This window comes from Nicotiana tomentosiformis, chromosome 10 (genome assembly GCF_000390325.3).
Source record: "Nicotiana tomentosiformis chromosome 10, ASM39032v3, whole genome shotgun sequence".
NCBI classification, from domain to species: domain Eukaryota; kingdom Viridiplantae; phylum Streptophyta; class Magnoliopsida; order Solanales; family Solanaceae; genus Nicotiana; species Nicotiana tomentosiformis.
In genome coordinates this window covers 43,526,940-43,553,186 of record NC_090821.1, presented here as the reverse complement: position 1 = coordinate 43,553,186, position 26,247 = coordinate 43,526,940, and the positions used below count along the sequence as shown (strand labels likewise).

Below are 26,247 nucleotides of genomic sequence, written 5' to 3'. Positions count from 1 at the left end.
ATTTCTGACCGAATTCGGTCGGATATCTGGGTAAAACCTGGACATAAAATACCTATTTTTGAGCTACACCACCTACCAATTACAACCAATATCCATCCTATAATTGCAGCATTACATTGCTGTCATTTAGCCATAATTAATCAACAACAATGAATATACTAACAACAACAATTAACTACCAAAAACTATTAACTAATACTAACAACCATTATCTAACAACAACTACTAAAATGTTCAATAACAAAATAACAATATAATCATCATTCAAAATTACTCTCAACTAAATATTGACAAGTTCAATACTTTGTTTAGCAATACACACCATTCAATGAGTTTTTTTATCTAGCATCATCTCTATCTTCACTCCTAGAACCTTCATCATCGCCACATGGGGAAGGATCACGAGACCGGGGAATGGGAAAAGCACCACTAACAAGAAGATTGGCCAGCTGACCTTGAAGGAGATTAAATTGTTCGTCCCTTCTTTCTAGTTGAACTTCAAGGGTACCAAATTGTTCATCTCTCATTTTTTCTCTAGCCTTTGTCTCTTCAACTGGAGAATTTATTTGAAATTTCCGACCGAATTCGGTCGGATATCTGGGTAAAACCTGGACATAAAATACCTATTTTTGAGCTACACCACCTACCAATTACAACTAATATCCATCCTATAATTGCAGCATTACATTGCTGTCATTCAGCCATAATTAATCAACAACAATGAATATACTAACAACAACAATAACAACAACAATTAACTAACAAAAACTATTAACTAACACTAACAACCATTATCTAACAACAACTACTAAAATGTTCAATAACAAAATAACAATATAATCATCATTCAAAATTACTCTCAACTAAATATTGACAAGTTCAATACTTTGTTTAGCAATACACACCATTCAATGAGTTTTTTTTATCTTGCATCATCTCTATCTTCACTCCTAGAATCTTCATCATCGGCACATGGGGAAGGATCACGAGACCGGGGAATGGAAAAAGCACCACTAGTAAGAAGATTGGCCAGCTGACCTTGAAGGAGATTAAATTATCCGTCCCTTCTTTCTAGTTGAACTTCAAGGGTACCAAATTGTTCATCTCTCATTTTTTCTCTAGCCTTTGTCTCTTCAACTGGAGAATTTATTTGAAATTTTCGACCGAATTCGATCGGATATCTGGGTAAAACCTGGACATAAAATACCTATTTTTGAGCTACACCACCTACCAATTACAACTAATATCCATCCTATAATTGCAGCATTACATTGCTGTCATTCAACCATAATTAATCAACAACAATGAATATACTAACAACAACAATATCAACAACAATTAACTAACAAAAATTATTAACTAACACTAACAGCCATTATCTAACAACAACTACTAAAATGTTCAATAACAAAATAACAATATAATCATCATTCAAAATTACTCTCAACTAAATATTGACAAGTTCAATACTTTGTTTAGCAATACACACCATTCAATGAGTTTTTTTTATCTAGCATCATCTCTATCTTCACTCCTAGAACCTTCATCATCGGCACATGGGGAAGGATCACGAGACCGGGGAATGGGAAAAGCACCACTAGCAAGAAGATTGGCCAGCTGACCTTGAAAGAGATTAAATTGTTCGTCCCTTCTTTCTAGTTGAACTTCAAGGGTACCAAATTGTTCATCTCTCATTTTTTCTCTAGCCTTTGTCTCTTCAAGCTCTGCTGTCAGCTTCGCGATCTTATGTTCCATAGACGATATAGTCGACCTATCAATCGCCTCGCCTTGGACGGAAGTCCCTATACCTTGCAATCCAGCCTTGTAGTGCTGAAATGATTTATCTGGAAGGCCGTATGCTATCCCCTTTTTAGGACCATCAACAACATCCAACCATATCCTCTGCGCTTCTTCGTCTAAAATGGGCGGGCGGTCGCCTTGCTCATTCGGTGGTAAGCTCTGAGTGTACTCCTCCAAATTAATCTTGTAGCGACCCTTTATTTAGAAGATAGAAAATTACTAACTATATAATATTATAAACATTTATAGTAGTTATGAAACTTACATGTGTAGTCTCTGCCCGGTCCTCGACCCATCTAGTTGGATCTGTCGGTGCCTTCTTCTTCCGGATGTGAGTCTCCATGAAGAACTCATCATGACTCATCTTTCTCCCATATTTTTTTTCCTACAAATATAATAAAACGTGTTAACAAAATTAACATATATAAATATAGTTCGATAAAAATAGACCGAAATATTTTAAAGAATTACCATTTGTCTCCTCGTATCCCCCATGCTCCTTGAATCCAGACAATGCAAGGAGCCACCCTTCTCAAATGCTCGGGCCTTCTTTCCCAGTTCACTCTGCTTCTCGAATTTCTCGGTGGCCCAATACCTTTGCAGATCCACCCATACATCCGGTAGAACCCATGAAGGCTTCTTTTTAACCTTTCGAGCGGAGCTAAAGGAATCAGAGAGTCTCTTACGGTATTTGTACTCCCAATTTTTACAAATTTCACGGTTATACCGGTCCTCCCAGGCACACTTAGTCTGCAAATAAAGTATGTAATGTTAGATAAAAATATTGTTAATATAATGCTTAAATAGATAAGAATTGTATTAAAACCTTAAATTGGTTGAACATTTGTTGCACAAGATCCTCTGGAAAGTCACTCCAAGTTGGATAGGGTGCATTATACAACCCGCCAAGAATATCAGTGATTATCTTTGTAACCTGATGATTAGGAATGAACCTGCAACATAGAAATTACATTAAATAAACAAGATTAGCTATTATAATTCAGCAAAAATAAAAAAGTAATAAATAAAGAAGTAAAAAATAAATCTTACCCATTACCCGCAGGCCTGATGATGATCCTATGATAACGATCATAACGCACATCATCTGGATCATCATTCTCTGATGAATCTGAAGTGTGCGCAGAAGGGGGGCATCTGGCTCAGTGCTACTATCCCGAAGACGAAGTCTACAAATGCTAGGAGACGAACTCCGTGGAGAGGGAGACAGGGTCCTTGATGAAGATGGTTGCGATCCACACCCCTGCATCGATCTAGACCCTTGTTGCGATCTAGACCACTGTTGCGATCCGGCCGGCTGAAATCTACATGGATGTGATCCGGCTGGAGATGAAGCAAATGGAGCAGATGACGGGCGTACCATATGGCTCTGTGACTGGTGACTCGATGCAACCATGTTAGTACTGGTAGGATCATGAGGAGGAAGCGGGGTATAGCCCTGTGGCAGAGAAAGGTGATAATACTGCTGGGCGGGCGAATGGTGGGTAGTATGATGAGTAGATGGATGTGGTGGAATAGATTTGTGGCTAGAAGATTGCTTCTGGCCATCAGCAGCAGAGGGATGCAAGTGTGGAGTGGAAGGAAGCGTGGGTGTAGCGCCATTATCATGATCAATAGGCCTTTTATCCTTCCTAGACCTACCTCGACCCCTACCGGCCATCTGCATAAATTAAAGAACATGTTAGAATTGAGAATATAAATCTATATAAGTTGAGAGCGCTTGAAAAAACTAACATGCTAGTCGTCTTCATCGACGTATCCTTCCTCGTCTAAAAATCCTTCCTCTTCACTTATTTCATCCTCATTTTCTATGATTGTTATTTCCTCCATATCAACTTCTTCTAATATGCGTTGAGGGTGCTCCAAGTAATTTTCTAACTGATCATCCACCATTTGGTTAACACTTGAGGTATCGTTTTGGTAAGCAACATCTAGCACATTCTCAACTTCCACCCTACCAACAGGCTTTGTTTTTATTACAACCAACCAATCAGTCTTATCCCTCCGCAATGGATATGGAGCATAGTACATTTGCCTAACTCTTTCTGCAATTATAAAAGGATCATAGTGATCATACTCCCTCTTTTTATTAACCTCAATTATGTTGTACTGCGGGTGTACATTTGTACCTCTTCTAGGTGTTGGGTCAAACCACTTGCATTGAAAAAGTATGATCTTCTTATTTGGCCAGCCTGAATATGACAATTCTAGAATCTCTTTGATCATACCATAATAATCATTTTTCCCATCCTGGTTTTCTTCATCACCTTTGACACACACCCCACTGTTATTGCTTTTTTTATACTTGGAGCATTCCTCAGTGTGAAATTTGTAACCATTCACATAATACTTAGACATAGTCGTAACCGTAGGTGCAGGTCCCCAGGAGATATCTTTCAAAAATTGATTAACATCGTTGTTTGAATTATTGACCTACATGTAGGGGTAAATAAATCACAAGTAAGCAAGTATATTTACAAGTATGTATATTCACATGTGAGAAAGTATGTAAGATGAACTTACACATTCTTTAAACCATGCCTCAAATGTAGAATATACAACACCATGACCAAATTGACTCACGAAGTCACTAAGCGACGCATTGAAAATTATTTGTTAGTTGTATCAACCAAATTAAATAGTAGCCCATGTAAATTAATCTTACGTCAACACTTACTTAAGAAAGGGTTGAACTTCTGGACAATTTAGCAACACATGATTTGAAGCTGATTTGTACTCCATACTACTTAGGCCCCTTTTTGTTCGATCTTTAGAACCCCGGCCTGGTTGATTGAATACAGACATTGGTGGATATAGTGGATCAATATCAATCACCACATTGTGCCGATTGGGCCTATTTCTAGCACATGGCACATGACTGTCAAAGTAGTAAGAACAAAAATGGGCAGTTTCCTTTACAAGATAGGCTTCGCATATGGATCCTTCAATCCTATTCCTCTGTTTAACAAATCGTTTACACTTGCCGATAGTCCTGTACATTGTTATATTAGACGATAACGTTAAAAAAATTACAAGAATAAATCAAGGTTTGATCATTACCTCTCGAATGAATACATCCACCTACATTGAACCGGGCCTCCAAGTCGCGCCTCATGTACAAGGTTAATTGTAAGGTGTTCCATCACATCAAAGAAACCACATGGACTAGTCATACATATTTCAGGCGGAAGATTATACGGCGTAATAAAGACCGGCCATCATGAATATGGTGTTGCAGAAACAGAAAATGGCGTGAAACCATCAGCACACAAACCCAACCGAACATTCCTCGGTTCACTAGAATAATCCGGATACGTCATATCAAAATACTTCCAAGCATCCCCATCTGAAGGATGACACATAACACCGGGTGGACTTCTATTTTCATAGTGCCATCTCATATGAGGAGCGGAACTCATCGATGCGTACAACCTCTTTAATCTAGGAATAAGAGGTAAGTAATGCATCGACTTCACAACAACCTTCTTCCCGTTGGAAAGCCGCTTAAAACGAGTTTTTTCACAAAATTTACAACTTTCTAAATCTGCATCACCCTTATAATACAACATGCAACCATCTTTACAATAATCTATTCTCATAGATGAGAGTCCTAACTTAGAAACCAATCTTTTAGCCTTATAGAAATCTTCGGGTATGTTGAAAGTTGGGTCAACTAGTTCACTCATAAGGCCAATGAAAGAATCCATTCCCGCTTGAGAAATATTGGTATTTGATTTGATACTTAATAATCTAACCGCAACAGACAACTGAGAGTGCATACTCCCTTCCCTTAGTGGACGACTAGCGGCCTCTAACTGTTCATAATAATATTTTGCCTCTTCGTTAGGAGGTTGTTCAACACTTTCATGGGTTTCAAAATCGAAGTGCATCCCAAAAGCATCCGCAACCATTTTATGGTATCTAGGATGTTGAATGTTATTCCTCACCGACCTACTGCTTTCATCAACAACTACGTTATGAAATATACCATCACTACCATCAATCTCATCATGACTAGTCCACACAAAATAATTATCCATAAACCCTTTTTTACAAAGATGAGACTTAACATCCTCCGATCCTAAAAAATACAAACACTTGCACTTCACACAAGGACACCTAATCAACCTTCCAATCCGAAACGGATCAAGTGACATTGCATGCGTAATAAATTCCTTAACCCCTTCTATAAATTCCTCCCTAAAAAACCGACGATTAGGACAATTCCTATTGTACATCCAACTACGAGATTCCATCTACATAAAGAACGAATAAATTATATTAATCATAGTTCAAATTAATTTATAGAATTAAGTTACATAATAAACTTTAGTTATAATATAATTAATTTAAATAATTTCAGTGCTTATTAATTTGAAAGTCCATATATATCCCTAAATAAGTTTTTTATTAAGTTGCATAATAAATTATAATTTGTTAGCACACTCAATTAATCAGGACTTTGTGCAATATTAAGCCATATGTTTCGACATGATATATATGTAAATAATTTTCCTTTCTCAATAACCACATTTAACTAACCATTCTACTCTTTTGTATTCCATATAATACATGTAAGCATTCACTACATATTTTGAAATATATGAAAGCATGTTTAATCAAACTTAATCAAATATATGAAAGCATGTTTCCTTGGACAAGGAGAAGCAATTTTGCACAGTTTGTTTTGTTTAGGCAGTAAATAAAAACAAGCTTAAAGTAGTTCCAGACTTCCAACAAGTGTTTAGTTACTAAATTTTCCAACTGGATAATTTTATTCACATCTCAGAAGCTAACAAGTGTCATGTTTCTTGTTTATTTTACTTAGATAGTGCTCTTGCTCAGCTTAATAATGATAAAAAATCTGCATTTATCAAGGCATGGGAAGAGAGTGAAAATAGCTTAGTGGATAACAAGTAGGATTTCTAACTTCCTATATATGTTGTCAACTGTTAGTTATCATACAAAAAATTAATACTCATCAAATTTTAATAGAAATTACTAAAACATATACTAGTCATTATTTTATTATCAAATACACTGAGAGATTATCAGTTTTCCTCATCAAAAACAGAACTTTCTGAATATATGAGCTGCCAAACAATCTATTTTTCACACAAATCAACCCAAACAAAATTACAAAAAAATAAATACCCATCAAATATTTCAAAAATACACTATCATGTTCAAACATCTATATCATGTTCTCTATGCTCAAACACCTTGACAATTAATTGATATTATATTAGCTGGGATAGCAAACAATCTATTCTACTTACTTTAGGAGTAGAATAGCCAAGTTTTGGGTTGAATCCTAACTGTAACTCAATATCAGCGTGGCGGCGGTGGGCGGAGGGAGTCAAATCTGGCGAGGGTGGTCTGAGAAACCTTTCAAAAATAGCCATAATAAGACACATAGAGATGAGAATAGTAGTGGCAACAAAACTAAAAGAAACAACATTCACAACACTCACCCAAAAATGACCTCAAACCATCCCCAAAAAGAAAACTTACCGGAGATGGAGAGGAGTCAGAGTGCCGACGATGGCCGCTTGGATTGCCGACGACAATGGCCCCTTGGGTTGAGTGCCGACGACGCTGGTGAAGATGGGATTTGCTGAGAAAGAGAAAGATAAAGAGAAAGGCGTGAGTGAGGCAGAGAAAGAGTAAAAAAAAGTTAGGCTTTTGCTGAGGCATGTTTATTGATAGAAACAAAATAATCTAGATAATGACCCATAATTTTGGTGAGAAAGACGTATTTATTTAGAATCTACCATGTAATAATATAAACCAAAATTAATGGTACTAGCTAATTAATTATTAATATTAATTAACTATACAACTAATATATTTCTACTTACTTTAGTTATCAATTTAAGATAATTAAATAATCACTAATAGTTTTCATGTATACCATTAATAAACTTCTACTTAGTCTATAATTAATAATGTATAGGCTAGTAAATCACTAACATTACTTAAGGATATGTCCTTAGTGCGTACACTTCTACTTAGTATAATTATCAATATCTATAAGCTAATTATAACTATTACACTTTTATACTTAAAGTAATTATCAATGAATTGCATAATATAATATAGTATAGTGTGTGTGTATATATATATATATATATATATATATAGATGTATATATATCATAGTATAATATATATACTAAGTATATAGTATATAAGTTATATTCGATATAAGATTAGTTATATTAAGATGTCTATATATATATATATATAGAGAGAGAGAGAGAGAGAGATAGAGAGAGATGTATATATAGTATAGTATAATATATATACTAAGTGTGTAGTATATAAGCTATATTCGATATAACATTCGCTATATTAAGATGTCTATATATATATATATATATATATATATATATATATATGGGATGTATATATAGTATAGTATAATATATATACTAAGTGTATAGTTACTATAAGCTATATTCGATATAACATTAGCTATATTAAGATGTGTATAGTATATAAGCTATATTCGATATAACATTAGCTATATTATATATATATATATATATATATATATATATATATATATATATACATACACTAAGTGTATAGTATATAAGCTATATTCGATATAACATTAGCTATATTTCGGATTTTATAAGTTTCACTGGATTCCGAGACATGGGCCCCACGAGTAATTTTTGAACTAATTTCGGATTTTATTGAAAGATGTAATATTTTCTTATGAAATTGATTCCTATAATTTTGTTTGACTGTATCGAATTAATTATGACTAGATACGCTGGTGAAGATGGGATTTGCTGAGAAAGAGAAAGATAAAGAGAAAGGTCAAAGAGAAAGAGAAAGGCGTGAGTGAGGCAGAGAAAGAGTAAAAAAAAGTTAGGTTTTTGCTGAGGCATGTTTATTGATAGAAACAAAATAATCTAGATAATGACCCATAATTTTGATGAGAAAGACATATTTATTTAGAATCTACCATGTAATAATATAAACCAAAATTAATGATACTAGCTAATTAATTATTAATATTAATTAACTATGCAACTAATATATTTCTACTTACTTTAGTTATCAATTTAAGATAATTAAATAATCACTAATAGTTTTCATGTATACCATTAATAAACTTCTACTTAGTGTATAATTAATAATGTATAGGCTAGTAAATCACTAACATTACTTAAGGATATGTCCTTAGTGCGTACACTTCTACTTAGTATAATTATCAATATCTATAAGCTAATTATAACTATTACACTTTTATACTTAAAGTAATTATAAATTAATTGCATAGTATAGTATAGTGTATATATATATATATATATATATATATATATATACACATACTAAGTATATAGTATATAAGTTATATTCGATATAACATTAGTTATATTAAGATGTCTATATATATATATATAGAGAGAGAGAGAGAGAGAGATGTATATATAGTATAGTATAATATATATACTAAGTGTGTAGTATATAAGCTATATTCGATATAACATTAGCTATATTAAGATGTCTAAAAGCTCAATATTATTTACACACACAAATATATAGTATAGTATAATATATATAGTATAGTATAATATATATACTAAGTGTATAGTATATAAGCTATATTCGATATAACATTAGCTATATTAAGATGTCTATATATATACTATACTATACTATATATATATATACTAAGTGTATAGTATATAAGCTATATTCGATATAACATTAGCTATATTTCGGATTTTATAAGTTTCACTAGATTCCGAGACATCACGAGTGATTTTTGAACTAATTTCGGATTTTATTGAAAGATGTAATATTTTCTTATGAAATTGATTCCTATAATTTTGTTTGACTGTATCGAATTAATTATGACTAGATACGAGTCGATCGGAGTCGAAAAATCGAGGAAAAGGCATACTACTTGGTTAAATTGGAGCAAATCGAGGTAAGTGACTTGTCTAACCTTGTGTGGGGAAAAGTTTTCCTAGGATTGGTATTGAAGTGATAAATTGTAATGTGGTGAAATTCGTGTACACAAGGTGACGAGTGCGTACACGGGCTAAATGTGAAAGATTATGTTTTTAAATTGTGTTGATCACTGTTGGACATTAATAAAACTATTTTATTCGGATATATTCTTCATCATTGATTTAATGTTTTAAAGTTGCTTGACTTTTTCCTGCTAATTGTTTTACATGTTTAGTTGAAACTTGATTTCTTTTATTCTGTGCATTATTTGAAGTTGATTTTCTTTAAATTAAATATTATCAATATGAAGTATTTGACATTTTTAAATTTGGTATTGAAGCAACGTATTAAAAATTTTGAAATATTATTTTGCTGAATTATTTATTCCTGAATATTTTTGTAAGATTTTTGTACTCATTGTGATGGAGTCGTGAGCTCTTTATTGTGGAAAAATATTGTTGTTGAAGTATTTTGGCAAGTTAATTATTATTTTCTAGTAGGGCCTGACGTGACCTCGTCACTACTCTACCGAGGTTAGGCTTGGCACTTATTGGGTACCGCTATTGTGTACTCATACTACGCTTCTGCACATCTTTTTGCTTCCTTATTTTCTTTAAACCTTGATATATATAGAGACATTGAGGATAAATTCTTAGAAGCTTATGACTTATTTCTACCAGATTTTGGGAGTTGAAATTGTTTGAATTGTAGTTTATTTATTTCAGATTTAAATTTTTATTCCGCATTGATAGACTTACCTAGTCTTAGAGATTAGGTGCCATCACGACATCCTACGGAGGAAATTTGGGGTCGTGACATATATACTAAGTGAATAGTATATAAACTATATTCGATATAACATTAGCTATATTAAGATGTCTCTCTCTCTCTCTCTCTCTCTCTCTCATATATATATATATATATATATATATATATATATATATATATATATATATATATATAATTATTTCAAACTTTCCGACCGATTTCGGTCGAAAATTTAGAAATATTTTAATAAATAATTATTTTTGTACATTATATACACGTATGACCAAATATTTGACCAATTTCCGACCGAAATCGGTCGGAAAGTTGGAAAACTTTTAATAAATAATTATTTTTGTACATTATATACAAGTATGACCAAATATTTGACCTATTTTCGACCGAAATCGGTCGAAAATTTGCAAAACTTTTAATAAATAATTATGTTTGTACATTATATACACGCATGACCAAATATTTGACCAATTTCCGACCGAAATCGGTCGGAAAGTTGGAAAATTTTTAATAAATACCAAATATTTGACCAATTTTCGACCGAAATCGTCGGAAATTTGGAAAACTTTTAATAAATAATTATTTTTGTACGTTTTATACAATTATGACTAAATATTTGACCCATTTCCGACCGAATTCGGTCGGAAATTTGGAAAAGTTTTAATAAATAATTATTTTTGTACATTATATACAAGTATGACCAAATATTTGACCAATTTCCGACCGAAATCGGTCGGAATTGTTATTTTTTTTTGTCAGAAAATTTTTGTTGACTTTTGCGACCAAATACTCTTATTTCCGACCGATTTCGGTCGAAAAGTCTTGGACGGAAATCACCTGATTTCTAGTAGTGAAACTAAGCCATTTACCTTTTGTGTGGTAATAGCATATCGAAATAAAAGGCCACACATATTCACCATTAGTAGACAGCAGATAGTATGGAATTTCAAGATGTTGAGTATTTTTATATTAATATTTAATCAAGGTTATGTGCAAAATATATGGTCATTTAGTCAGCCTGCTAGCCACTCTTCCATGCCTTCGTCTGATTTCACTCTATCTTCATCTCCCAATATTTCTAGGCTAGATATTGGAGTCGATGGTAATTCGACATCCCTATACATCGATAGTGATACAGTTACACAGCCTCCTACACAGACTTCTACACGAAGGCAGGATCCTCTAAATGTTGGAAAATATGATGATCTTCGGAGGTTGATTATTGTGCCAGATGGAGCAGGGTAAATATTCATCTTATTAATTTATAACTAATTCTAAGTGTAATTTCTAACTTGTTTTAAATTCAATGCAGCTTTTATCCTCCTCAGGTTATGAAAGCCATGGTTGAATCGATGTGTTCATTTTATCACGCACCATAGAGGTTTTGGTCAGATGTTCCAAGTCACATTAGGGACATAATGTTTGATGAATTTAGGGTAAAATTAATATTTTATTTTAGTTTTCAACTCGCTATATTCATTCTAACATGTTTTATTTGCAGATGAAGTGTGCATGATCACGCGATTTTGAAGCTGAGATATGAGTCGTTTTCTTTAAGAAATGTTCTGATAGGTTATCTGATATGCTTCGGACTGCTCGAGAAAGTAAAAATAGGCCAAGTTGGATTTTTGATGATTTATGGGTTAAACTTCTTGAGTATTAGAACTCTCCGAAATTTGAGAAGAAGAGCAAACAGGGAAGGGAAGCTCGTTTGTCCAACAAGGGTGGCTCGGTGCACACTGGCGGCTCATCGAAGAAGATTGGTAATGCGTTTTTTATATTTTTCTTGATTTATAACTATTTTAGTTACCATTTTTAACATATTATTTATTTTTGCAGGAAAAGGTTAAAGGAAGACCAGTTACTCATGATGAGGTGTTTGAGGAAACCCACATGAAGAGGTTAAAGGATGGAACAAAAATAACTTGAATTGAGCCGCGCGCTGAGATAACCCATGTAAGATTAACAACATTCTTCACATATATGAATATCAAAAATAGATTTCTGCTCATGGCATTCCGAAATGCTCTAAAATGCTTTATCATATGCTTGGTTTTTAAGATGAGTTTGCACTTATTAGTGCAGTGAGCTTATATTGTATAATGTATGCTTTGGATATTATTTCTTAGGCATATAGATAGGGCCAAATAAATCTTATTCAACATGGTTAGTGTTGGACTTTCTCCCAGTTATTACTCATATTCATGGCTTGTGGATGTTTACTGCCACCAGAATAATGATAGTTGTCTCATTGAGAGATGAGTTTATAAGAAGAGGTTATCTTGTTGACATATCCTTTTATAGGGCAGTAGTAAGGAGATTGTGCAAGAGAGGTAGAATTGATAGTGCTGAAAAAGTTTTTCACATTATGCAAACAAATGGAGTGCTTGGGGATAGTCTAGTATATGCTACTCTTGTATATGTTTACTCTAAAGTGGGGAAGCTTGACGCTGCTTCATATTTGTTAGACGAGATGTACAGAAGAAGGCTAGTGATAACTCTCAAAATCTACAAAAGTTTTAATGCTTCTTACTCTGATGAGAATAGCCTTTTAGATATGTTTTGGAGTAATGTGGTGCAAAGAGGTCTGATTTCAAGAACTGTTTACAATGACATCCAGCAATTAAAGATACAGTCTTAGAAACAAATTGGCTGTAAAAGCCTTTGATTCTTGAGAGATGGTTATAGTAGCTGGATGGTGTGACATAAGCATCGACACTCTATGTTGTTTGTTATGATTCTAATTGTTATGACGAGAGCACACACTGACAATTTCTCTCTATTATAAACTTGTGATTCCAGGCTAGAACTATTTATGAAAAAGTCTGCATATTTCTTAGTTTCTGCATGTCCAATTATTGGTCCGGAAAGCACAAGAAATAAAGGAATTATTGGCTGAAATGCCATGTGAAAAGGTTGGTGAACAAACGACAATGATTAAGTCCAGCTAAGCTGCTACGCTGTTTATCTTTCCGTGTGTTTTACTTTAAAGTTAGAGAAATAAAGATACATACTTGCATAAATTTTCTTTAATAAAATTTACTTTTATAATAATTGTAATTTTTTTTATAGGATAATTTCAAACGAATCTTGGAGGAGTTCATTCAAAGTCAGTCGATTGATGATTAAGGTAGGCCAATCCAACCAAACCAAGAGAAGATCATGGACATATGGATTAAGGCAGCTGGTGGCATGCATAAGGGGAGAGTCTACGGCCTTGGATAAGAGTTTAGTCTCGGCTGTCGTACTTCTGGATTGTCTGGTTCTTATTCTTCGTCACATTGCTCGTTTGTTCTGGATGAGTTTGAGCAATTGAATAGGAAGGTAGCAAAGATTACGGAGTTGTATCTTCAAGAAAGGGCTGCAAGGGAAGAAGAAGCAAAGCGAAGGGAGGAAGAAGATAGGCGAAGAGAGGAAGAGGAAAGGAGAAGGGAGGAAGAAATGAGGCGAAAGGATAGTGCATTAAGACTTGTCACTAGTGATATTAAAAGTCTCAAGTCTTAGATAAACTCCCTCTTAGCATCTAGTGCATTTCCTGTGCCTCGTTCTCCAGTAGCATCTTATCATAACTAAGGAGTAATTTCTTTTATTAATTTGTCTTGGATGGTACTAGATATTAAATTTGAATGCTAGATTTTTTTGAGTTTTTGTTCGACTCTATGTTTTGTTGGATATTGTTTATGAAATGGATTGAATTAGATATTGTTTATGAAATGGATTGGATTAAATGTTGAATTTGGTATTTGAATGCTTAATTATATTTAGTCTTGTATTGGTGGTTGTACTTTCTGTTTGGCAAGTGGTGTAGTTCTAAAAACAGATTTTGTCATGAAAATATTTACCAGATTTCCCACGGATTTTCCACCAACTCCGTGGGAATTTTGCCCATATTTTTTCAAGAATTTCAATATTTCCCACTAATATTCGTGGGAATGTTTATAGATTTATTTTCAGGTTATGCATATTTCCCACTGCTTCCGTGGGTAAAATAAAAATTATTTTTATTACTTCCCACAGATTCGGTGGGAAACTTAGGAAAATTAAATTATTATATTTTCTTCCTTTTCCTACGTCGGTCGTGGGAAAATACACTGTGTGACCCTACCAAATTCTGGTGAAACCTTTTGTGGAAAACTTTCTGGGAATTACCCACGAATGTTCTGGAAAATTATTTTCCCACCAGCCATTTTTCCACGGAGCGCCTCCCCTGGGAATATCGTGAAAATATTCAAATTTCACACAGATTTTTCACCGATTCTTCCCTGGGAAAAGACTGAATTTCTAGTAGTGAACGTGATCTCTTCAACGTCCATGTCTTTGGATTAACGCTAAAAATTAGACCAAATTAACCTACATAAATGTGTGTTTAAGGAGAAACAACAAGTGCATGCAGAAATTGAATAATTGAAAGCAATAAAATGACGTGTGTGATATTCAGATGCATGATCTATATATTCTGTTTCATATACACCAAATGCACGACTAATCATTTGGAGATCACACATACTATGTTTTTTGGACCATATTGTGCATCAATAGAATAAGAACAATAATTTTTCATGTCTAATTTAAATGATATAAAGCACTTGATCACACATAAAATAAAGCCTTTATTCAAACATTACATGAAAGGAAAACCCTTTATTCAAACAGTACATGAAAGGAAAACCCTTTATTCAAACATAAATGAAAGGAAATAAAGCCACACACTTAAAATCTCATCTCAGCTCGCTCAAAACTCATACTCCTCGCGATCCAAGAAAAGCCAAGTTCCATCTTGTTGTTGAACCATCCCTTTGTGCTTCTCAACCCACCAAAGCCCAGGAATACAATGTTCATCTTTTAGTATATTCCCCATCTTGTTGACAAGCGAGATATTGCGATTCACTTCTAGTTTAAAACCTGCTAATATACTAATTCCTTGAGTACCAGCAACTCCATGCAAGTATGGCTCCAACAAATGCCAACTAACAATATCTCCAGGGGGCTTCACATATGGAGATTTTGTGGTGTCAATCATTAGCTCTTTCCCTACGTCTATATAGCCAATGGGTGGGTATTTCGGAACAATATCCAATACATTATGAATTCTCAAGATATGAAGATTATTCAGCTTGGAAAATGCCTTGTGAAAATTGAAATCCCCAACTTTAGGACTTGCGAATACAAAAGCTGTCACTGGAAATTCTTTGCCTTCGGTTGTTTTGTTGATTCCGTTGAAAGTTATGTCAACTGCATTTAAGGTTGCAAGTGATGCGCCTAAGCTATGGCCAGTCACTGTTATGCTGACATCTTCATTCTTATATTCCTCAACCAATCTTTTCACTTCTTCAATTACCTAAAAGGAAAAAAACCGACGAAACAGTCACTATTTAGCTTCATGAAATCATGGAAGTAGTTCTTTCTCTTTCTAAAGTGTCTTTTTATAAAGAATAAGAACAAAGAAAATTTTAATTATGCTTTCTAAAATCTAAAAAGCTCTTTTAATTTACAAGTAATTAAAAATATGCTCTTTTTAACATATTAAACTTTGAGATGAGATAATCACAGGTTTCAATAGTGAGGGCTAGAAAGATCCGGTCTTGTTTATGAAACTCAAATATTAGTATTAGAAGTTAATCTTATATTGAAAACGGAATACTAACTGAGAAGTAAGGAATTATATTCTTGTAACGTAAAGCATGGAAGTATTCTAAGCAAGTTAACATGTACCTGATCCCTGACACAAGTCTTATTAAACTGTGATCGTGAACTTTCTGATGTATAAATATTATAGAAGCCGTGATGCACCAAAGGTTGAAACAAAGGAAGCAAACCCCCATCACCAAAAACTTTGGGTGCTGGGACAAGTAGAAATTGAAAGTCATTCACCCATTCTAAGTTCTGCATTGTTCCTCTCCAATTAATCACAATATCCCTCCTTCCTAGTGAAACTTTACCTTCATCAGTAGCCACAGCAACATACCCCATAAAATTTGATTCTTTACTCCATGCTTCTCTTGACAATGATTTAACAACGAAAGCATCGGGAAGTGGAATGGATGAGGTAGCATAGAAAAATTTGGTTACACGATACTTGAGTGGATCAAGTCCAACCCCAGTAAAGAGATTCTCCATCGAGTATCTGCTAGCTCCTGCATATTTGGATGCTTTCTCTGTAATGAAAGTGTCGTAAGTTGCTTGAGCCAATTCTCCATATTGAATGATATATCTACGAAGATCAAGATCCAAGGGGTTTAATAGTCCTTCCCAATTATCTTTTCCACTGAGTTGCTCCCATTTCTCAGCCATGCAAGCCATTCTTTTTTTCTTCTTTTATGTTTGTTTTACTCTTTGTTTTCCCTTGGTATGTGAACAACATTATAAGCCCATGAATTTATAGTGAAGCAACTTCGTTTCTCTCTACTGTTTCTCATGCATGAAACGTACATGTTTCAATTTTAATTTTTTCTTGTCAACAAGGTCACTTATCTCTCAGTGCATGCCCATGCAATAATAATTGAAATGACCAAGCAATAGTGCTAATAATAATAACCATCTCCATTAATTCTAACTACCAAACCGTACCCTTCTGTCCCCATTAATGCAAACGTAACCGAGTTAAAACATACAACTTTCACATATTTATTCATATTTGATGCTTACCCATATTTTAATTTCTTGATGACTGCAGGTACCTATTTTTAGCACTAGCCAACAGCCCTAATATGATGCATATAGAGAAGATGACAAAATTAGTAGCTGATAGACTCGTCACGATATAGTATTCTTAAGAATTACCTTATTGTATTTTGATTATCCTCGTCCCTTCCCTTCGTGGAATCTGTTTTTGTACAAGAAAAAATAAGCAAATTTTGAAAACTTGACCAAACAAACTAATAAAGAGGTTTAAGTATCCTTACTAATAAGTGATGTATAATAGTATATTGTTTGCTTGAGTCGAAGTAAAAATTAGTATCAACCTGACTTGTCCCGATTTTGGTATGTGACCCAAGTTTCTCGAGCCAATTCTCCATATTGAATGATATAAATTTACGAAAATCAGGAACCACGGGGTTTAATATCGTTTCCCAATTATTTTTCCCAGTATGTTGCTCCCATTTCTCAGCTATGCTAGCCACTAAAAAATAATCTCTTTGTTTTTTCTTACTCACTAATTTTGCCCATCTCCAAATGCCGATTCATAGTGAAGCAACTTTATTTTTTAGTGCTTTTCATGAAAGACGCCTTTGATTTTTTTTAAAGTGTTAATAAGGTCACCGTACCTCAGCGCCGTTAGACAATTCAACAAGTGTATAACAACCCTGCATATTAGAGTTGTTCCCGTATTTCTAAAGGGTTTAAATTCTTATTCAATTACAGTTTAAAAAGTATTTACGTTAAAAAGTTTGTCATTGTTAATTTATCCGGTTGTTAGTAAATTTTTCTGAGTTACAAATGCGGGAATGCATACCGTAGACAATAAATTTACGTCAAGAAAATAATCGAGACCGAAAATATTGTAACAATCGTAGTATTTGATTTCGAGTAATTTGAGTGTTACAATCTCTATGATATTCCTCCGATTCTCCTTTCCAACAGTAAATAAATTCAAAGGCCTTTGAGCTTGATCTTGAATCTATATTTGTTGCCACGAACGATGATCTTGAATTCAGCTAGCACGAACTTTGATTTGAACTCGTACTCCTTGAGTGTTGATTTGTTCTTCGTTCTTGAGCTTGCACTTGAATTCTTGAACTTGAACTTGATTGCTTGAAACTTGAAACTTGTGGAGGAATTTGCAGTGTTTGATCCACGAGCTCTTTCTTGCTTCTAGCTTGTTATAACTTCTAGTCTTTTTTTCTGGGTTATGAAGACCCCTATTTATAGTTGTGGGAGGGAAGAGTTATGATAAGAACAAGGAAAACTTACAGAAATGTCCCAAATAAGTCTCAACTTATCAACGGTTAACCATTAGTCATTGACTTATCAAAACTAGCCAAACACATAACCAAATAAATAAGTAAAAATAGCACGAGCTAGCCAGTTTTCGGACTGGTAATTCAAAAATAGTCAGTGTTTGCAAAGTCATTGAAAAATAGCCACTATTTTGCTGCAACACGGACCGGTCCAGCATAATATACTGGAGATCGGTGCACATGTGTATGAACTTTCAGCATATTATGCTGGAACTCCAATACGCAGAAAGTTCCAGCATAATATACTGGAGATTGGAGTACTTGTGTATGAACTTCCAGCAAATTATGCTAGACCGGTATATTATACTGGAACTCCAGTATATTATGCTGGAATATTTTTCGGATTCTGAACAGTATTTTCGTTCAGATTTATCTTTACATGAAAAGTGACTAAATTTCGATTACTTTTAAAACTGTGGCTATTTTTCAATTACCACTTGTAAATCTAGCTATTTTTGAATTTCTCCAATAAATAAGATTCTTTCTCTCAAAGATTCTCATGCAAAAATATTTTTAAGCATGATTAGCAACATTAGATGCAAGACGGGAATGAAATTTCATGGATGAGGTAACAAATAAAGTGATAATATATATATATATATATATATATATATATATATATATATATATTCGATTACTTTTAAAATTGTGGCTATTTTTCAATTACCACTTGTAAATCTAGCTATTTTTGAATTTTTCCAATAAATAAGATTCTTTCTCTCAAAGATTCTCATGCAAAAATATTTTTAAGCATGATTAGCAACATTAGATGCAAGACGGGAATGAAATTTCATGGATGAGGTAACAAATAAAGTGATAAAATATAATTTTATATATATATATATATATATATATATATATATATATATATATATATATATATATATATATAAATCTAAGCAAAAAGGGACCTTTTTCAATAGATATAGTTGAAATTCATTGAAAACATATAGATAAGTCAATATACAAAATTTGAGGAAGATTGGAGGTGATTTGGACTGGTTTGGTATCAAAATTCGTAATTAAATCGAGTTCAAAAAAATCCTTCTGCGACACATGTATCACGCATGTATCTCACACACAGGTATACATGGATATACATGTAATACACAATTGATACAAATATGATACTTATGTGATACACAAATGATACATAGTGTGATACACAAATGATACATAGTGTGATACACATATTATTTTTTTTCATGTTCATTTTTTACTTCGAATTTTCAATTCAAACGAGCTCAAAATACCACCAAATCATCTCAAAACTGAGATACATGCTCCTTAAGATGTACTCAATCTATTCTAATAATACACACTAAAAAACAAATATTTGACCTTTTTTGCTACAAATAGCTAATTGGCTAATATTAGTAATATTTTTTTATAAATTGGCCAATTTATGTAATGAGCTACTTATAATTGAACATAGCTGGTAGTTTTCTTAAGAACAAACTCTTTCCGACCAATCAAATTGAAGTATGACAAGGCCACATCTGATTGGCCATGATATGTCACTTGTACATGTGGCGCGATTTCACCGGCCTTTTAATCTGACTTGGCATGCTTTGTCATTTTGACACGTGACACGATCCTATTTTCTCTTCCGTTTGACTTGGCGCGCCACATCATTTGACACGTGGCGCCAAACTAGGCCTCTAGGAAGATGACATATTGAGCCTAATGAAGTGGACTCATCATTTGTGGCCCAACTAAATATGCTAGCCTAGTCAATATTTATTGGACTTAAGTAATTAATCCAATTATATTAGCTCATAATATTTATTTAGACTAATATATTTAAAATATAGTCTAAATTATTTATTGAATTTAAATCCAATAAATTTTACATGACTACACGTACTATAAAAAACTACAGCAGATTTTGTTTTTTGGTTGGTGTTAAATTGGATGTATTATAAAAACTAGAACTTAATACATATATAGTTTGACTTTTCCGGAATACACAATCCCAATCATGTACATAGAAGATTGTTAAGTAGCTTTGATATTGTAAAAAATTTATTTGAATTATTAGTGTATTAAATTGAAACCCATATCTAGTACCAACCTACCCACTAAGCCCATCCCTTTTATGGCAGGCCAGAGATAAAAGGAAAATAAAATAGTACCTTCGAAAAATGTATAGGGATCACATATTGATTTTGCTACATGACTTGTCCCGGTTTAAGTAGGTGCAGCAGAACAAAGGAGTCAATGCTCGACGACTGGCATGCCAGCATTGTTCTCTGTATAAATAATTCATCAATGCTCGGTTTCTGAGGATTGCGAATAGTACACGTAAGTTTTGCCCATTTAATAGAATTTGTCAATAATTTAATAAGATAACTAAAATGAACATAGTATTTGCAGCACCTCAAAATATTTAAAGCCTAATAAGAGAAGTAGCAAGTGCTAACTATTTAGTTGTGTGTGCCAACTGGTCCCACGTTTATGAATAATACAGTTTGACGTTATAAAAATATTTAGGATTAGTTTGGTTCGAAGAGAAGAGATTAGTTATCCTCATATATTATTTTTTATTGACTGTTTGGTATGTTGTATTAATTTTGAGATTGTCAATTTTACTGTTTTATCATAGGATAACTTATCTTAGAATTACTATTCTACTCTCTGATAGGTAAACCTCTTCCACCAAGGAAGAGTAAAGCATCATAAGTACTCTAGTTAATCTTTATTTTACTAACTCTATTAATGTCAGTTTGTTCTCTTTTACACGTGACGCTCACATACTGAAGTTAAGCAAGAATTGAGATCAAAATAGCGAGACGTTTTGTGAGCAACTCCTGTGAGTTTCAAGAGTGCTAACCTGAAGCTACATGAACCAGATTGAAGAACCAGTTCCATGTGTCTGTCTTTAATTTTAGTTCAATTGTAGTAGGAGCTTTTGAGTTTTACCTTTCATCTTTTCTTATAATCATTTGTACTAGGTACTTGAGTTGTATTATTCAAGTTAGAGTTAATTTGAAGTAGTCGTAACAGCCTGTATGTTACGCAGCGCCTTCCTGAGATTCCCTGGAAGGGCGACATAAGGCTAAGCAACCAATGTCCGTGCAGTTACAATCCGCTAACTAGGGTCCCCTCCGTACGCGAGACGAGATTGTTAGTATCGTACGGGAAAACAAATGTCAAGAGCAATTGAGAGAACAGAAAAGAGAATTGAGAATGAAAGAAAGCTTGATTTTATTATTGAAAGCTATTACAGAAAAGTAATACGGTATCGAGGAGGAGATACACCAGTACAGAGAATTATTTCCTTGCTTGAGAGTTTTATTGTTTGATCCCCCTAATAATGCTTAGAAAAAATAAACCAAAGTTACAGGACTTGACATAACTAAGTTAGAAAGACATAATGGAAACACATAAAGGGTTATCGGTGGGGCGACATAGGCATAGGCGCGCTTGTCACTTGGAGCGGCCAAGACCTCAGGCCATCTATGGCACTAGGCATTGAGAGGCTTGTCAGGACGCCATGGGGCATGTCCAATGGGTCATGGGGCATGGCTGAAAAGCCACCCATGACAATTTCCCCCAACTGAGTGTGCGACGTCCTTGGTGCCTTACTTGCAAGATAATCTTCGATAAGGCTCTTGTAGGCTTTGAGGTTTGTTCTCCTCTCCCAAGTATTCTCCTTTGCATCACAGCCTACCATTTCACCAGGAACTCTAGGTGATCTTTCCTTGAAGTATGATTCACTCGATCATCAAGAATAGCTTCTAGCCGCCTTTTCCCGGTTAAATTAGGTCCTCAAATACTGGATATTATGAGTTGGCTCCGTGAAAGATCCTCCATGTCTTCCCGAAAAGGTTTCAGAAGGCTGACATGGAAGACTAGATGAATATGCAACTTTCCCAATGCGCTTCTCAATGGACAAGGGTTCAATGTACTTTTGAAATAGGCGAGGGTTATGGACCACTATAGACAAGTATCGCTTTGGGATTTTCACCATCACTTTGTCTCCTACTTGATATTCAACAAAGCGATGATTTTGATCAGCATGCTTTTTCATCCGCTTTTGGGCTTTGACAACATAGCTCCGCACTATCTCCAAATTTTGCTTCCATTACTTCGAGAAGCTAGCAGCTCGAGGAGATTTCGACATATTTGGGACATTCACAATGTGTGGGAGTAGCGGTTGTTATCCGGTAAAAATTTAAAAAGAACTTATGTTTGTGCTAGAGCTCTTTCATGAATTGAAACATAGTTGAGCAGCATCAAAAAACTTCACCCAATTCTTCTGCGATTCGGTAACAAAATGACGGAGATATTCCTCCAGCATGCCATTGAACCGCTCCATCTGGCCATCAGATCGCGGATGGAAACTTGAACTATGGCTCAACTTGGACCCGAGGCACTTGAAGAGCTGAGTCAAAAAGTTTCTAGTGAAGCAAGAGTGGCAATCACTAACGATATCTTTTGGCATGCCCTAATATTTGACAACATGAGAGAAGAAGAGTTGAGTTCTATCTTCTATTGATATATATTTCGCGGGTTGTAGTAAATGTAGCATATTTGGAAAACCGATCCACCACAACCAAGATAGTTATAAGATCTCTGACTTTGGGCAATCCGGTAATGAAATCCAGTGACACGCTTTCCCAAGGTCTCTTAGAAACATGCAGTGGATCCAAGAGTCCCGCTTGTGTCAAGCGGTCTGACTTGTCTTTATGGCATACTAGGCAAGTCTTCACATACTGACCAACGTCATCAGCCATTTGAGGCCAATAATAAGTATGACTTAACAATGTTATGGTGCATTCTTCACCTGGATGGTCGGCCTAGAAAGTATCATGACATTCCATCAAAAGAGTCATTTGCATATCTCCTCCTTTAGGAACATAAATCGGTTCCCTTTCACCTTCAAGAACCCATCTTCCATGTAGAATTGACAAGTCTTGCACTGTCCTACCAAATCGACCAAATACTGTGCAACAGGATCCTTAGTGAGTAGATATTGTATCTGATCTTTTATAGTGGTGGCCACTTCTCTCTCCCTTATGGTGGCGAGTAGGCACACCGATGCTAGATCAGCTCTCCAACTAAGCGCATCCGCAACTTGGTTGGTCTTCCCACTTCGATACTCCAGGTTGAAGTGAAATTCCGCTAGGGGTTCCTGCCACCTAGCCTGTCAACCATTCAGCTTTGGCTGGGTCATGAAATGGCTAACAACTGTGTTGTATGTCCTGACCACGACGGGGTTCCCAGCAGATAGTGCCTCCAAAGGCATAAGCAATGGACGAAAACCAATAATTCTTTTTCGTGGGCAACATAGAGCCGTTATGCATCTTTCAACTTTTGGCTTTCGTATGCCACTAGATGCCCCTTTTGTAGCAAGAATCCACCTAGAGCATAGTCATAGGCATCCGTTCGTACTTTGAATGGCTTGGCCAAATTAAGAAGGGATAAGACGGGGCTACTAGACATGGCCGTTTTTAATGCGTTAAAGGCTTCCGCTCACCTGGGACCCGAATCCCTAAGGCGTGACCTTCTTTAGGAGTTCTGTCAATGGCACTACAATGATAAAGTAATGTTTCACAAACCACCGATAAAATTTGCATAGGCCAAGGAACGCCATCAAGGCATAGATATCCTTAGGCGGCAGCCAATCTGTGATAGCCTGAATCTTCTGTTGGTCCATCTTGATCCCCCCTTCCTCAATGACATGTCCAAGGAAGTCAATCTATTTTTGGGCGAAGTAGCACTTAGATTGCTTCACATATAATTTGTGCTCCCGCAGTCGGGATAGGACCTTCCTCAGGTTCTCCAGGTGTTCCTCCAGTGTTTTTTCTATATACCACAATGTCCTCCAAGAATGTCGTCCAAGTAGACCGCTACGAATTTGTCAATGTACTCTCGGAAGACTTGGTTCATTAGGGTGCAAAATGTGGTTGGAGAATTAGTCAAGCTGAATGGCATGACTAGGAAGTCGTACAACTCATATCTTGTCACACAGGTCGTCTTGTGTTCATCTCCCTCCACAATCCGAACTTGCTAGTAACCTGTCTTCAGGTCTATTTTGGTGAACACTGCAACACCACCCAGTCTATCGAGCAAGTCTACTATTAGCGGGATAGGGTACTTGTTCTTCATAGTGATTTTGTTTAGGGCTCGGTAATCCACACAAAGTCACAGGTTGCCATCCTATTTATTTTGGAATAACACATGGGACCTATAAGGGGACTTGGAGGGCACAATAATCCTCAGGACTAGCATTTTTGTTAACTGTCTTCGAAGCTCAGCGAGTTCGGGTTGTGACATTCTGTAAGGTGCCCAGGTAGGTGGCTTCGCACCCGTCACCAACTCAATCTCATGGTCTATAGTGCGTCTAGGCAGGAGTCGCTTTAGCATGTCTTGTGGCATGCTGTCTTCAAACTCCCTTAGCAGCCCCTTCACGGGCGAAGGAATGGGGCCCGAAGAGCGTTCAATATCTTCAATACAGAGGGTAGCCAGGAACGTAGGTTCATGTATTTTGACTCCCTTCTTCAACTGTAAGGCCAAGATGTTCTCCGTGTCCATCAATATGGTTGTGCATGGGATAATGCAGGGCTTGGTCCAGTTGGCTCCCATCATTAGCAATATATGTGCATAAGGTACATGAATGGTGTTGGTTTACCTCATGAATTCCAACCCAACTATTATCTCGAAGTCATCTATGATCACCACACACAAGTTGAATTTTCCTTCATAAGGACCCAGCTTCACTGGCACTCCTTTGGCTATTCCACCCACTGGCTGAGGCGGTGAGTTGATAGCCTTGACACAACCTCTGACTTTTACCACAACTAGACCAAGGCGATCTACCTGAGTTTAGTTTAAGTAGTTGTGAGTAGCGCCCGTGCCTATCATTACCCGAATGGGCTTGCCATTAACTTTCATCTCAATGAACATCAAGGTATTCTCTTGGTTAAGAGGACGCCCCTCATCCTCTTTATTTCTCTCTTTCTTGGGGGTTGGGCATGGGTCATTCTTCTTACAAATACCTATACTGGTTTTCGCTAAGGCCTTAGAAATAGAACAAACAAGTGCGTTGAAGGAACGTATTGGTTTTTTCTGGTCAGCATTATATGTGTCATCATCCGTCCCATCATCAAAGGTTTGATAGGCATTCATCTATGCTTGTGGGCATTCATTATTCCAATGTGGCCTGCCACAATGACGGCATCCTGAAGGGGGCTTCCTCCCTCGATCATTATTATGAGATGCAGTACTATTACTGCCTGAGAAAGGAGTCTTAAATTTGATTGCACTCCGATCTCCTCCACTTCTGCTAAGGCCACCATTTCTAGGTTGGGCCCCTTTGTATCCTCCACAGACAGGCGGTTGAGGCTTATCCTTCCGATCATCCACTTGATAGTCCCCAAGGAATTCTGCTGCTTGGATTGGCTTAGGTAAAGTGTCTACCCTTTGTCTTTGCAGCTTCATATGAGCATAAGGTTTCAAACCTTCCAGGAATGTGAAGAGTTTGTCTTTTCCCCCCATATCCCGTATATCAGCATGAGCGTGGAGAATTCCCACATGTAATCCTGCACTGACTTGGTTTGGTGGAGCTCTCGTAGCTCTCTCCGCGCATTGTACTCAATAATTTTGGGGAAGAACTATAGGCATATGGCTGCCTTCAATTTTTCCCATGTCTTGAGAGTGTCTTCGCTGGCCCTGATGGCTTTGTATTTCACCCGCCACCAGAGTTTAGCATC

General features: G+C 35.5%; 2 protein-coding genes and 1 long non-coding RNA gene across 4 annotated transcripts; 1 reads left to right on the top strand and 2 right to left on the bottom strand.

The window, feature by feature from the left end:
- Window positions 1-1,413: 1,413 nt before the first annotated feature.
- LOC108944616 (uncharacterized) lies at window positions 1,414-7,390 on the bottom strand. 2 transcript variants are annotated; one of them, XM_070187730.1, is made up of 6 exons: window positions 7,333-7,390; window positions 2,851-3,478; window positions 2,627-2,753; window positions 2,272-2,550; window positions 2,066-2,185; window positions 1,414-1,995 (listed from the first exon to the last, which is right to left on the bottom strand). In XM_070187730.1, exons 3-6 carry the CDS (start codon window positions 2,642-2,644, stop codon window positions 1,507-1,509), a joined length of 906 nt encoding a protein of 301 aa, XP_070043831.1. In that variant the 5' UTR covers window positions 2,645-2,753; window positions 2,851-3,478; window positions 7,333-7,390; the 3' UTR covers window positions 1,414-1,506. The 2 variants fall into 2 exon arrangements, with proteins under 2 accessions (XP_070043831.1, XP_070043832.1); XM_070187731.1 differs by having other exon boundaries at window positions 2,851-3,467.
- A 4,180-nt stretch (window positions 7,391-11,570) lies between these two features.
- LOC138900493 (uncharacterized) lies at window positions 11,571-13,980 on the top strand. The gene is made up of 5 exons (XR_011411549.1): window positions 11,571-11,812; window positions 11,884-12,007; window positions 12,073-12,334; window positions 12,411-12,527; window positions 13,644-13,980. It is a non-coding gene; the product is annotated as an uncharacterized lncRNA (long non-coding RNA).
- A 1,206-nt stretch (window positions 13,981-15,186) lies between these two features.
- LOC104117327 (phospholipase A1-IIgamma-like) lies at window positions 15,187-16,910 on the bottom strand. Its single transcript, XM_009628371.4, has 2 exons — window positions 16,284-16,910; window positions 15,187-15,909 (listed from the first exon to the last, which is right to left on the bottom strand). The coding sequence occupies exons 1-2, from the start codon at window positions 16,869-16,871 to the stop codon at window positions 15,304-15,306; spliced, it is 1,194 nt and encodes a 397-aa protein (XP_009626666.1). The 5' UTR covers window positions 16,872-16,910; the 3' UTR covers window positions 15,187-15,303.
- Window positions 16,911-26,247: the final 9,337 nt, after the last annotated feature.